Source organism: Varanus komodoensis, unplaced genomic scaffold, assembly GCF_004798865.1.
Source record: "Varanus komodoensis strain SLA01 unplaced genomic scaffold, ASM479886v1 scaffold7_3, whole genome shotgun sequence".
NCBI lineage: Eukaryota > Metazoa > Chordata > Lepidosauria > Squamata > Varanidae > Varanus > Varanus komodoensis.
The window spans coordinates 15,444,518-15,457,385 of record NW_025336480.1 but is presented as its reverse complement, the minus strand read 5'-3'; the positions used below and the strand labels follow the sequence as shown (position 1 = coordinate 15,457,385).

Here is a 12,868-nt window from a genome sequence, read left to right as displayed (position 1 = left end):
ATGTGCGTGGCATTGCCTACATCACTGTTGATTCATAAAATTATTGGCAGATCATCCTAGAAAAAGCTTATCACTATGCACCCCCCACATTTAATCATTGATTAGGCTCTGGCAGCTCCTTTTGTCATAGGCCTTCTGAGGGATACGGAAAACCGTTTCCTTATACAGCTGTATCTGAGGGAAAGTGAAATGTTCCTTCCATCTTGGCAAACTGATTCAACAGCTTCCTTAGGACATACATGGCTATGCAGAGTATAGTCCGTTCCCAGCTAGTCTTCTCCATCCAGCCAGAGGCACTTGCTTGAGAATTTGTTTTTAAAAAATGGCAATGTGATATGCTCAGGACCTTGGATGATTATGTTCTGTGGGGTAACTTTATCTAGCCTACAATCAAATTTACGCATCAGTCAAAGTCAAACAAATTGTGCCCAACCCACCTGAGTAAAGCTATTCTAGTCACAGTCCTTGCCATAGGGCACCCCGACACCTTCTAAGGGATGCATTCTGCCTGCTCCTTTTCCCTAAGGAGGGGATGCTCTGCAGGAGAGGAGAGGAGGCAGGCTTACCACTTTGTCATTTGGCCTGCTAATTTCCCATGGCTTCAAATGGTACGGTTTGCAAAGCCATTTGTAAGGTTGAAAATGTTTCTGCTGACTTCAGTCACACAGTTGCATTTAACTTAAAAGGAATTGATGCATTTTGAGAACAAAGTAATCTCAAGTTGCACATCACTAGGGTCCTCCTAGTATCCATGCACAGTTTAAAGTGCCGAGGAACAGGATCCAACAGTGTTCTTCCATTAGCACAAATGATGCATTCACATAAACTAGGTTCTGATCTGTGGGCAAAAGAAGACTGCAACTAAAGTTATGGCTGTGCTGCTTGTTGTGCATTATGCTTGTGCCACCCGTTGTGCAATCTGTTGCACATATCTCTTGTACAACCCCTTGTTAAATAGATATACATAGCAGGTTGCATAAGCATAATGCAGAAACATGTGTGCATAAATGTAACTTCAGTTGTTGCACAATCAATTGAGCAAGCTCAGCAGACCTTCCTAGCAGTATTTGAGTTTCTGAGATAATACCATTGGATACTGCCCTACATTTTACAGTCGTAGCAGTATGATATACACACACCCATAATTCCAAAGCTCCAGTCTGTGGTGTTGTTTTGCCTTTAGGCTTTTTTGATGCCGCCTTCCCAATTTGTGCCAACGTTTGAATAGGTCCAGTTGCCCACCTTTCTGTCGTGCCCCCCCCCCCACCTTCCTTCTTGTTTAAAGCAGAAACTCGAGAAAGAAAAAGTAACAACTACCAAGAGCATGGCGGAAAAGTGTGTATGTTCACAATAATTATTCACAATTATAAGTATTCACAACTTCATTTATACATACAAAAAAGGAAAGATAAAAATTAAGATTCAGCACTTCAAATGTACAGTGGCAGAAGAAATCTATATAGTTAAATTAACATCCAGAGAAAATTGATGACTGTTCAACTACAGCAAAAGCCGTATGATCTTCAGACCACTGATAGGTGATGGATGTTTATCATTCCAAGCCTGCAGTATGAGTTTTTGTGCAACCATTAGAGCTCTCTAAGTCTATATTTGCTACAAATCTGTTAATTGCCACAGTACAAGAATATAATTTAAATGCACACGAACATGAACAATTACCAGAGATTTTTTAAATAAAGGTCATGGAGTTCCTTAAACATGTCAGCATTCTTTGCATGCCTCCATCGAACTTGGCAATACCCCATTTTTCCTCCTGCTATGCCTTAAACATTGTTGCTGTTTATGGTTATATATTCTCATGTATCTTATTCAATGATTTCGTTAATACGCTTTTAGTTAATACTTTTGGCGCACATTACTAAATCCCATTTCTGCCACTAATAATCCATTTTCAAATGTTTATGGATGGGTTGACAGCTTCACATACAATAAAACATAATGTAGTAAAATTTTCTTGTTGTTGTGCCTGGCATGTCACATTGGTAAGAATTTTTCTGGCTCCCTTAAAGTGATGATAGCTTCCTTGTGCGAACTGAATTGCCTCCTTTCATAAAACACAGCTCTCATGTCACAGGAAAATTCTGAACTGTTTGTCATCTTGTACTGTAAAAGCTCTTCTCCAAAAGACTTTTCAACAGAAGCAAGAGGAGAAAAGCTTTTTGCATCTGACTAAAGGGCAAGAGACTATAAATTTATATTAATAATAATAGTTTATTCAAGATTTCCATTGCACAAGTATGGAAATCAGCTGGTTGTGTAACTCAGCTGTTAAAGTGATCTTAGCTAACCCTCGAACAGGCAAGAATTTCCTGGGGCTCTGCTAATGCAGGGGCAGCATTAACTACAGCCCATGAAGACTAAATGAGCAGGATTCCTTTTTAGTGCTAATTCTCCTTTTCACAGAAGTATTCATTATAAGACTTCCATCCCTACCTTTGTTGCCTAGTTTTAGTTTGCACAGTATCACTTGATATTTCTTTTTGCAAATGAAATTAGACCAACTGTCTCCTGAGAGTATTCTATTGTTTGTTTATTTGTTTGAATATTTAGGCAACATCTGATAGAGTAGACTACAGTCCACAAAAGCTTATCGCATAATACAGTTGTTAATCTTTAGGGTCCCATAAGACTCCTTGTTGTTCAGGGATAGAAAGTAACACTGAGACAATCAGAGCACAATATAAACACCCTAAAGTTGTTGGCATTGACTGAAAAGCTGGGGACCGGAGTATCCCAATGAGCATTTCCTATGACACATCATGCTCTGACCATCGGGCCTTCTTCAGAGGTCTTCCTCTGGGTGAAGAGAAGCTCAGGATGTGGCTACAGCAGAGAGGGCCTTCTCAACAGCAGCACACAACTTGCCGTATCTTTCTGTTGTCAGGCAAGGGCCCTTCTTTGCTCCCTGACATTTTAGATGCCTAGTTTGCATTTTTTTATGGTTGTCTAGGTCCACTCCTGTCATGCTTGTTGTTTTGTATCATATTGTATTTTAGTCTTTATGTGTATTGTATTTTAGATTTTAAGTGTTTGCATGGCATTTCAGCCCTTTTAGCTGTTCGTAATTCTCCAGAGAACATCAGTTACTGGGTGCATTAAAAACGTAATGCACAAACAGAAAAATGAATGAATGTGTGAATGTCTGTATTCTACTGCTAAAGCCAAACAAGACTGGTTCTGATCAGATCCCTAAGGACCGTATGTAGACTTCTGTGCTGCTAGCAGTGTACAGGTGTCATTCCTAGGGCAGCATTGTAGGCAACCCATGCTTAATATCTCTCTTTGGAGTGCATATATTGTTAGTACCAGGGGTTGTCTTGGCTGCTCAGTCAGTTGTGGTAAGCATTGAGGGGAATCAAATCACATATCTTCAGCTATCATTAAGCCTAAGAAACAAGTTTCTGTCTCCCTCAGTTAAGGTCATGAGAGAAAGAAATAGCTCTCAACTCTCAGTTTGTCAGAATATTTTGCTTGGAACAACACCAGGGAAAGGGAGAACAGAATTATAATCAATTAAAGATGTTGGTTCAGAAAGATCCATTCCCTTCCTCCCTCCCCCCACCCCATGTTAGAGACATACACTTATCATGATTTCATACTGCTATTCCCAGTGCCCATGATTAAAGTGGAAGCCAATCTAAACATGGTTGGTGTGTCAGGAAAATATCCTGGCTTTGCAACAGCTGTGGAATTAAGTGCCAGAAGTGGGTTTTGTTTTGTTTAGCTAGCAGAAGTGTTTTCTTAACTCTTCCCAACCACAAATGCCGGTATGGAGCAGAGAAAGAAACCAGCCTAACTTTCAGGGAAGCAGCGTATCAGCAATCAGATGCCCTGAATATTGCATATCCGAATTTTGTGAGCCAGATTGTCTGACCTGGCCTGACCTGAAGAATGGGATGCAAGAGGTTAGATCTGTGGGAGGGCCAGGCAGGCACATTGTCATAGACCTGATTCACCTGTAGTTAATGAACTTGGAAATGTGGCTATGTGGATAGCATAGCATGTGAAAATAGGATGTGCTTACATAGCAGACTGGAAGAGATGTGTACCCAGCTGAAGGCTGATGCTTATATTCACAGGCATCTGTGATGTCGATGCATGTTTCACATGGCCATGGGATGCCCACTCACACCGTAGGGTACACACTGTAAGTGCTATAGAACTATTAAATAGAGCTCAGGCTCCCTCCTTTTTTCTTTCTTCACAGTGTATATGCAATGAAATTCCAGCAATAGGACTGGATTGGCCCTATATATGTTCTTTTAAGCTTAATCCTACTGAGATATACTAAGTGTTTAACAGGTGCATAAATTCTCTATAAATTGGAAGACCATGTGCCTTTATAACAGCATGATACATTTACATCAGCTGAAGTATCTTTGTGAGCTCCTAGAGACCTATAAAAACATTCATGCAATGAACCAACAAGCTACTGACCACCTCTTTACAACCTTAATAGTGCAGTTCTGCACACGTCTGCCTATTAGTAAGCCTCACGGAGTTCACGTGAACTTTCGCCTGATAAATGAGTATAGGCTTACAGCCTTAGGTGCAATCCTTTGCACCCTAAGAATTGTGGAGGCCCTTGGAGATGTTAGTGTTTACATCCTTGACATATTCTTTTGCACTCTGAGGACAAATTTGACAGATCTTCACAGAAGACACCCATGTGCCTCAGACTTTGGACCATTTCACACAGTATACTGATGTAAACTCAAGTATACCACCAGACCTAAACTTAACAGAGTTCTGTTAAGGCAAACAGAGCTCCTTATGTACATGACAGGTAGGTTGTTGAACACATTTCGCCAAATTGTTTTTTGCATTTGTAGGTGTACCTTTAAAATATTAACGCTATTGGAGTTGTTGTGCAGCAGATTTGGTCAAATCCAATAACACATTGGGCTGATTTGGGAAAACTCAAGGGATCTTTAAAAGCCAGTGGCATTCATTTGAAGCTCACTGAATTGCACCTGACTCATTCCAAAGATACAGTAGTAATTTGGAGGGACATAGTCATATAAACTGCCAAAACAAATATGCCTCTCCCCAATTTTTCCATAAGGTAAGCAGAGGGGAGGGGAGGGGAGGGGAGGACGTGCTTTAGTCACCAACAGCTCTGGCTACTAATGGTGGTGAATTGCTTTATCAGGGTTCTCCAACCACAGTACTTTGGGAGAGGGAATGTGAAGTAAGAGATTATAGGAGTGCTCCAGTGTTCAATTGCACTTAGCTCTCCTAGGAAAAGGGAGCATTAAAAGATTTTGGAGGGTGACTCTGGAGATCCTTCTTGGCTTGTGTATTCTTCCTAAACCCTTTCTTGCCTATCAATCTGGAAGAAACCTTTCTTCATTTCCTTTCAGTTCAGTCCTTTGCAAAATCTTCTCCTATAATCAATCCTCATTTCTTGATTTTTAATCTGTTAAACATTTTATGCCAGTGTTTACAATATTCAAGTTAAAATTCTACTCCAAATCTATCCACACCAATTTGTTTGTAAAGTAGGATGTCCATTTGGCAGCCCAAGAGGCAGGATTCAGAGACTTCCTATCATTCTATTGGGGGAAAAGAGGAAGGGGATGAGTTCCAACCATCTCCGCTACCCTCTGAAATACCTTCAAGCAAAGACCACACAAGTGCACTTCCTTTCTGCCATTGGAGAATGCTCCAGGGATAGCAGTGCATAGACACAGGTCTTGCCCCATGGGGCAGCTCAGCCAGCACAATTGCTTGGATCCAAACAAAGAGTGAGAATCCTATGCATGTCTATTCACATGTATGTCCAAGGGGCTTTAAATGGATCTTATTCCAGATGGAGGTCCACAGAATTGGATCCTCCGTGAGTCACACTGAGGCTCCACAGAAATCCTTGGCAACATAGAAACAGAGAAACAAAGCGAGTCAGAAGGGGCTTCCCGGGACATCTAGTCTGACTCCCGGCTCCAGCTGGCTCCGCTCACGACATGCCCACCATGTGCATGTCCAAACAAACGTTTTGCAGAGATTCAGTGGGCTAACTGAATATGACTTAGTCTGGAACCTGAGGAGCCACTATGGCAGGTGTCTCTGGAGGAAACTGCTCCCGTTTCTGCCAGCTCACAGATTTGGCTCTGCCCTCCTCCTCAGGGCCACCCTGCCTCTAGATTTCCACAACCACACTCCCCACAGCCATTCACTTTAGAGGTTAAGGAAAGCTGAGCCCTCCCTTTGCCTCTGAAATTAGCACAGGGTGTGGGTGGGAAGAACTTGGCTCAGAAACAGAGCACCCTTTCGCTGCATTGCTTCTAAGACCACTTCCTTCCCAGCAGTGATGGCTTCTGAGCCAGAGGGAGGCCCAGACTTCCCAACAGCCTTGAAACAGCCTTTTAGAGGGGGAAGGGATTAGGCTCAGAGAAACCGCCTTCTGAGTCCAATCCGCCACTCCCTCCAGCAATGGAAGTATTGCAGAAGTAAAGGAACAAAGACTGGGGCAGAGTTTCTTTTGCCTACCCGCTGCTCCAGTGCATTTATTTGTATTCCCAATGGTTGGTTTTAGAGTCTTTTCACCTCATGATAGCTGGAAAATTAAAGAGATACTGTAAAAGAAATTAAGCAGGGTGGAGGGAGGGGGGTCCCTCCCAAGCCTATCTGCACAGTCCAGATGATTTCCCACTGAGAAAGTTTGACCTCAGCTTCTCCCAGACAGAAGACAGATGGATAAATATGTGCTCTGTTAGTCACCAGAGAGAAAGCATATCTTAGGCTGTCCAAGAAAATTTTCACTGGCTGCCACAGCCGTTTCTGTTTCTACAGCTTTCACAAGCAATCATTATTTTGCAGATTAAGCGATGCAGTGTGATAGATCAGCCTGCCATACACAGCTGTGTCTTAGAGAGACAGAGACACAATCTCTCTGTGAGCAGGATCCTCATGTTTAATCACATGACCCTCAATAGTCATGTGATTATGCTGTCCTGCCTTACCTTCCCATTCATACAGGCAAAAAATAATCATGCAAACTATTAAATCATGTGACAAAAATATGTCCACTGAGAATTGGGCCTGCAGTTCCAACGAAATCCTAACCTTTGGCTCTGTTGGCTAAGGCTGATTGGAGTTGTAGGCCAAAACACCTGGAGGGCCTTAAATTATCCATTGACACATAGTAGACCTTTCTCTCTAGAAACTTTACTCATTTCCTCCAAAAACTGCAGGTCAATTTGATAAATCTGTGGAAGGAATATCTCTTCAAGAAATTCCATATCATAACAGAGTCTTTACAATTTCAGACTGAACTATGATTTTTTGTTTTGTTTTTGTGGTACCAGTCTGTGTGTTCTTTGTGTCCTATAGAATTCCATGGGGACTGCTGAGAATCAGATCTGCTTCCCTCTGCATAAATCAGAATGCAGTTTGCCTGCTTCTCCTCAGCCTGCTGCTCCCTAACCCTTTGCATCATGAGCTGAGCCCTATACCATTTATAATAGAATCTATTTTCTGGCTGTCTGAGATCTGATTAGTAGGCTTCGGCCATGTGAATGTGCCTAACGCACAGAAGGGTCAGAAAGGAATTACTGTAACATATTTCCAGAAAAGTAGCTGTGCTGGTCCATTGTACTTCTTTAAAAAAATCCTCAGTATACTCCCAAATAATTGTATAAAATCCAGTGAGGCTGAGCAAATCTGCATAAGACTGAGCCATGCATGAGTCAAGATGAGTGCTATAGTTTTGACTTTGCTCCAGTTTTAGATGATGTTTAGAATGCTAATTTTAATCTAGTGGTGCAACCTCTAAAGGGACTTCCTTATCTTAGAGTCATTAAGCCAAAATGCTCAAGGCTCTGGCTCCAGCTACTGCTAGCATGTGGCCCCCAGTAGATCACTCCTGGGGGAATGTGGCCCTCATCAGAAAAAAGTTTGCTCACCTCTGTGTTAGGTGTCATGCCATTTGTCCTAATTGTGCTTACACACAAACTGAGCAAGCAGCACATAACCATCACATGGTTTTCAGATGTTCCATCAAAGCTTCATGACTAGATACTTCTGCAAATGGTTCATACTTACAATGTACTCATTGAAACTTGCGTATGAATGGCGACTGACAATCTCAGGTGTCTTTCACAGGGATACTAAGTTCACAAACTGTATATATGGAACATTCATAGAGGAAATTGCTCTATCTAACAAGTTCGAGGAGCAACGTAAGAGTCATCATCACATTTCTGCAGAAAACATCATGTGGATTGTCAGTTATTACTGTGAACTTCTCTTCGAAGATCAAATGTTAATTGGAGTTTTTAAATCGCTCCATCTCATGAAAGAGGAAGGACTGTACTTTGGCATCCCGCATAGCCCTTTCTCTTCTTAGGTTTGGGCTTGAACAACCAGAGATTTAGCTGAGAGGCAACTTAACTGATGTGGTTGGACTGCTTATGTTATGTGTGAGTGCCGCACAGTAATTCTGTTCTCACAGTATACAGTAGTTATCATCACACTGAGTTGAGCTTTCTGCCACAGGAAATGTGTGTGTGTTTGTTTCTTTGTTTGTTTGTTGTTCTGTGGTGAGATAATCTTCATTTTCATACTTTGCAGTAACAGCTAAGATTCGACCTGGATATTTGGACAAGGAAAACCAAATCCCTTCTTTCTGTTTATCAGCTATCAGACATAGTATACTCTCACCATTCTGCCCACTGGAGCCCTTTTCCCCTCTTCTTGGTGACTATCTGTCCCTATTTCTGCTAAAGCATTCATCCTATGCTTCAGAGAAATCTTGTAATGTAAATCCTTCTGTTTTCGCTTTTGCTGAGAGTAGGTGTTTAGCCATATGCTTTGCCTGTAATGCCTGCCAAATGCCTGGTTGAGACTGAAGCCTGGTTGAACTGCATAGATTTGTTGTGGAGTTGATTATAATGAAAATCAAGGGACCAGTTGCACTTGTTGTTATAGGCAACTGTGTGTACGTGCACATAATCAGAAACACCATTAACTACACATGAACTGGTATTGCAACCTAATATAAATCAATAGTCACATGTTAAACATATTTCCCAACTCCACATTTTATCAGTATATCTTAATACAAATGGAGGCATGAGTCAGCGTTCTCCAAAACATTGACTTCCAGATGCATGGCCAATGGTCAGAGAGGATGGGAGTTGTAGTCCAGAACCTCTGGAGGGCACCAGGTTGCAGAACATGGGAGCAAGCCCCACTAAACTGAAAGGGTTGTATCACCAAAACATACAGCTTTCATCAGTGGAACTCAGAAGGCAATGATTCCCCTCTCCCTGGCAGCACCCCACAGGCCTGCAACACCTGCTCTAGCAGAGGGAAAAGTGGAAATCCTCCAGCCCAGCTTCCCCGTCAGTGGAATAGAAGAGAGAGTGATCCGCAGCAATTTCCACCACTCCAAGTAGTACCAAAACTCTTCTCTGGAGGACCGCGCAGCCTTCCTGAACAATGTAATCCTCAGCACAGCTTGTTCCTGTGCTGGAGACTGCAGCGAGTGGGGGGTTGGCAAAAGTCCCTTCCATCCGCTTCTGACACTTGATCAGAATGTCCCACAGGGAAGCGAATGTGCCTACTGGTAGAAAAATAGCTGGATCCAATATAAGTTAATTATGAATATATATATATACATGTATATTTTTCTCTTTTAGCATTGTTTTAAAGGTCACTGTATCTGGTTAACTCCAGATATCTTGAAGCAAGATGGAAACTGGGGGGCATGGAGCAAATTTGGGTCCTGCTCTCGAACTTGTGGAACAGGAGTGAAGTACAGAACGCGGCAGTGTGATAATCCGCAGTAAGCAAAACCTCAACTAGTTGTTTTCCTTACTAGCATAAATCTTTGTGAGATATATATTTGACATGATAATAACAGTATGCAAAATAATAAAATATTGGGTTATGATCAAAGCCTATCCCATTGTAATGCTCTGTTTCCCTGCAGTGCTAGAGTTGGATGAAATAATGCAGACCACACAATGTTAACAATGCTGGATTTGCATGATACTGTGATTGTTCTGCATGCACGCAGCTAGAATTTGGGTAATACCCCATTTTGCAACGGGGCTTCTAGAAAGTCCCTTGAAATGAGCACAGCAGAAACAGCTGAGGCCACTGGATACTGCCTCTTTCTTTCTGCTCTAAGAGGCAATCTACATCCAAGGCTGCAAAACAAAACAAAAGGAAAGCTTCAGGTCTATATATTAGGTACCGATGGGACTGAAGCGGATCAGATCAAGTACTCTTTATTCCTGTGAACACTTGGATGAACTGAACATAAGTCCCGTTGATTTCAGGGTATGCGCAGATCCACACATGCATCTGCTTTCAGGGAATTTTCTTCATTAATTTCACGGGAGTGAACCAATCTGCACATGCAGTAGGATGCACAAAGTGCACCGCTCAGACCTCGATCCAGGCGCCACATTCTAATGGATTGGATTGATTCAAATTAACATCAAACTCTTTTTATAAACAGTGGGTTTTTGGGGGTGGCCGTCTTCTCCAGATCGTGGCCCAAGATCCAGAAGTGCCTTTGTAGTCAGTATTACATAGCAGTAAAGACTTTACAGTTGTTGAACAGGTGCACTTGGGTCTGTCTGAGATATTGCATATGACATTTAAGATAGCATGTACAATGTGTTTTCATTACTTCATACCTATGTGTACACATAGCAAGGTAAATTTTACAGATCATCCAAGTACAGAGACTGGAACTGAGATCAGCTATCATGTATCCACCTGCCCATAGTTCTAAGTTTACCTCTTTGCTGTGTTTGGCATTAAGGAAATAGTACAAGGCAAACTAGGTATCTAATGCTATGCTATACGGTGCAATTTACCAAAACTACTTTCCCTTATTCCTAGCCCAGCTAATGGAGGCCGCACATGCTTTGGACCAAGTTATGAGTTCCAGCTCTGCAGCACTCAGGATTGCCCTAAAGATTATGAAGATTTCAGAGAGGAGCAATGCCGGCAGTGGGATCCTTATTTTGAATATCAGAATACAAAACATCACTGGCTCCCATATGAGCATATTGATGGTTAGCTCTTCCTTCTTCTTTGTTTTATCATTCATTTAGTGGACTTAGTTGTAGTATATTGGCTTGCAGAGGACTGAAATTCAAATTCAAATAGCAAGGAGTTCTCAGATTATCTTGCTTCTCTGGAAAGGCTACTTGGGAAGATGGGAACATCAGTTACTAAGATGGGAAGTTCAGTTACTATTGTCTCCCCCTGCCTCACTGCTCCTTCCAAAAAGATCAAGAGGAGCGGCTTCAAGCTACATTCTTTATTATGTTAAACTGGGCATACTAGCCTGGCTTTGTGATAAAAAAGGAATATTGTAGAGGCTATTAGCAAAAGACAACCATCAAATTTAGGAAGCCAGCTAATTAAAGGGGTTAGTACTCATACCAAGAATTTGATTTCAAATGAATCGTTCTCCTCTCTTCCTAATCAAACAGAAATAGCTCCACCCTCTGGGGGAACCCTGCTTCTTGTGAGCCAGATGATGGGAATGCCAAATATTACTCGATTGGTCTGCTCTCTTGAGCTGGCATCAGATAATGAGGCTGATTATGTTACATCTCTCCTGTAGCCTTGCCTATTCTTCCCCAGAACGTCTGCTTGGTTTATCTCAGGGCATGCTGGCATTGGCTTTTCAGCTAAGAATTTCAACCCTGCCTCTTCTTCTAGTTTCAGATTCAGAGTCTAAGTTAACCATCTTGGAATACTGTATTTTGGGAGGCTCAGGCCAAGTCCCTACAACAATGCTCATTAATTACTTAGGACCTCTATTAATCAGCCATGTGTAAACTATTGCAATAGAAAACAAGAAACTTGGACAGATATTTAATTTGCTGGGTTGATCCAAAACAGAATACAAATAGTCCACCACCATCCCCACTGCACACACACACACACACACACACTCAAACACATATACAAGCTTCTTCATCCAGTTCTGCATGCAGGTCTAAATTCTCCCCTTAGTGAGTTGATTAGAACCTTTTTGCAAATCTGGACATTTTATATTTAATTACCATTTAGAAATGGAAAAAATAATAAGTGTAAGTTGAAAAGATAAGCCACAGAACTCTTTTTTCTTGTAGCTAAAGAAAGGTGCCACCTCTACTGTGAGTCCAAGGAAACAAGTGATGTTGTATATATGAAGAGACTGGTGCATGATGGAACACGGTGTTCGTATAAGGATTCTCATAGTATCTGCGTGCGAGGGGAGTGTCTGGTAGGTGGCATCAGTCTGAAGAGTTAAATTTTCTAGTGTCCCATTTCCAAGAACAAGTATAATGTTAAAATTACAATTGGATATTTTTCTCCATGGCTAATCCACAAATAATCACTTCTTAAAATATTTAGCACTGAAGCTTAGTAAAAAGAATCGACTATTTCATGGAGTGTTCTTTTACCAGGGCGTAGCTGAATAATTCTCAGCTTAAGTAAAATGGATTTGGCTTTGGATTGAGGCTAAAAATGTTAATACTATCAGGTATACCTACTTTCCCCAACCAGATGTGCACCAGGTATTTGGACTTCATCTCCCATCAGCCTCAGTGGCCAATGGTCAAGATGCTGGGAATTTTATCCAATACATCTGGAAGTTACCAGGTTGCAGAAGGCTGATATATGGCACTCTCAGTTTTCTGAGTGCTGCCCTTGTTTAACCTACTAGTTGAGAGAAACCTAAGGTACAAAACTGTGTTGCACATTTTAAAAAATCAGGAAATCAGGCAGGAAATAACCCAGAATTAGCCCTGTGAGAGTTCAGCATGCTTGCTAGCCATTGATCTTGACTGAGTGTTCTGGGAGGCATTTAATGGAAGCAGCAGAAATGGAG

General features: G+C 41.7%; 1 protein-coding gene across 2 annotated transcripts in view; it reads left to right on the top strand.

Annotated features, from left to right (window-relative positions):
* ADAMTS2 (ADAM metallopeptidase with thrombospondin type 1 motif 2) overlaps positions 1 to 12,868 on the top strand; it is a 281,226-nt gene that overhangs the window by 234,330 nt on the left and 34,028 nt on the right. For both annotated transcript variants that reach the window (XM_044454174.1, XM_044454173.1), the window contains exons 11-13: positions 9,663 to 9,808; positions 10,879 to 11,054; positions 12,126 to 12,259. In XM_044454174.1, the coding sequence (XP_044310109.1) occupies positions 9,663 to 9,808; positions 10,879 to 11,054; positions 12,126 to 12,259 (456 nt within the window). The remainder of the gene's footprint in view (positions 1 to 9,662; positions 9,809 to 10,878; positions 11,055 to 12,125; positions 12,260 to 12,868) is intronic.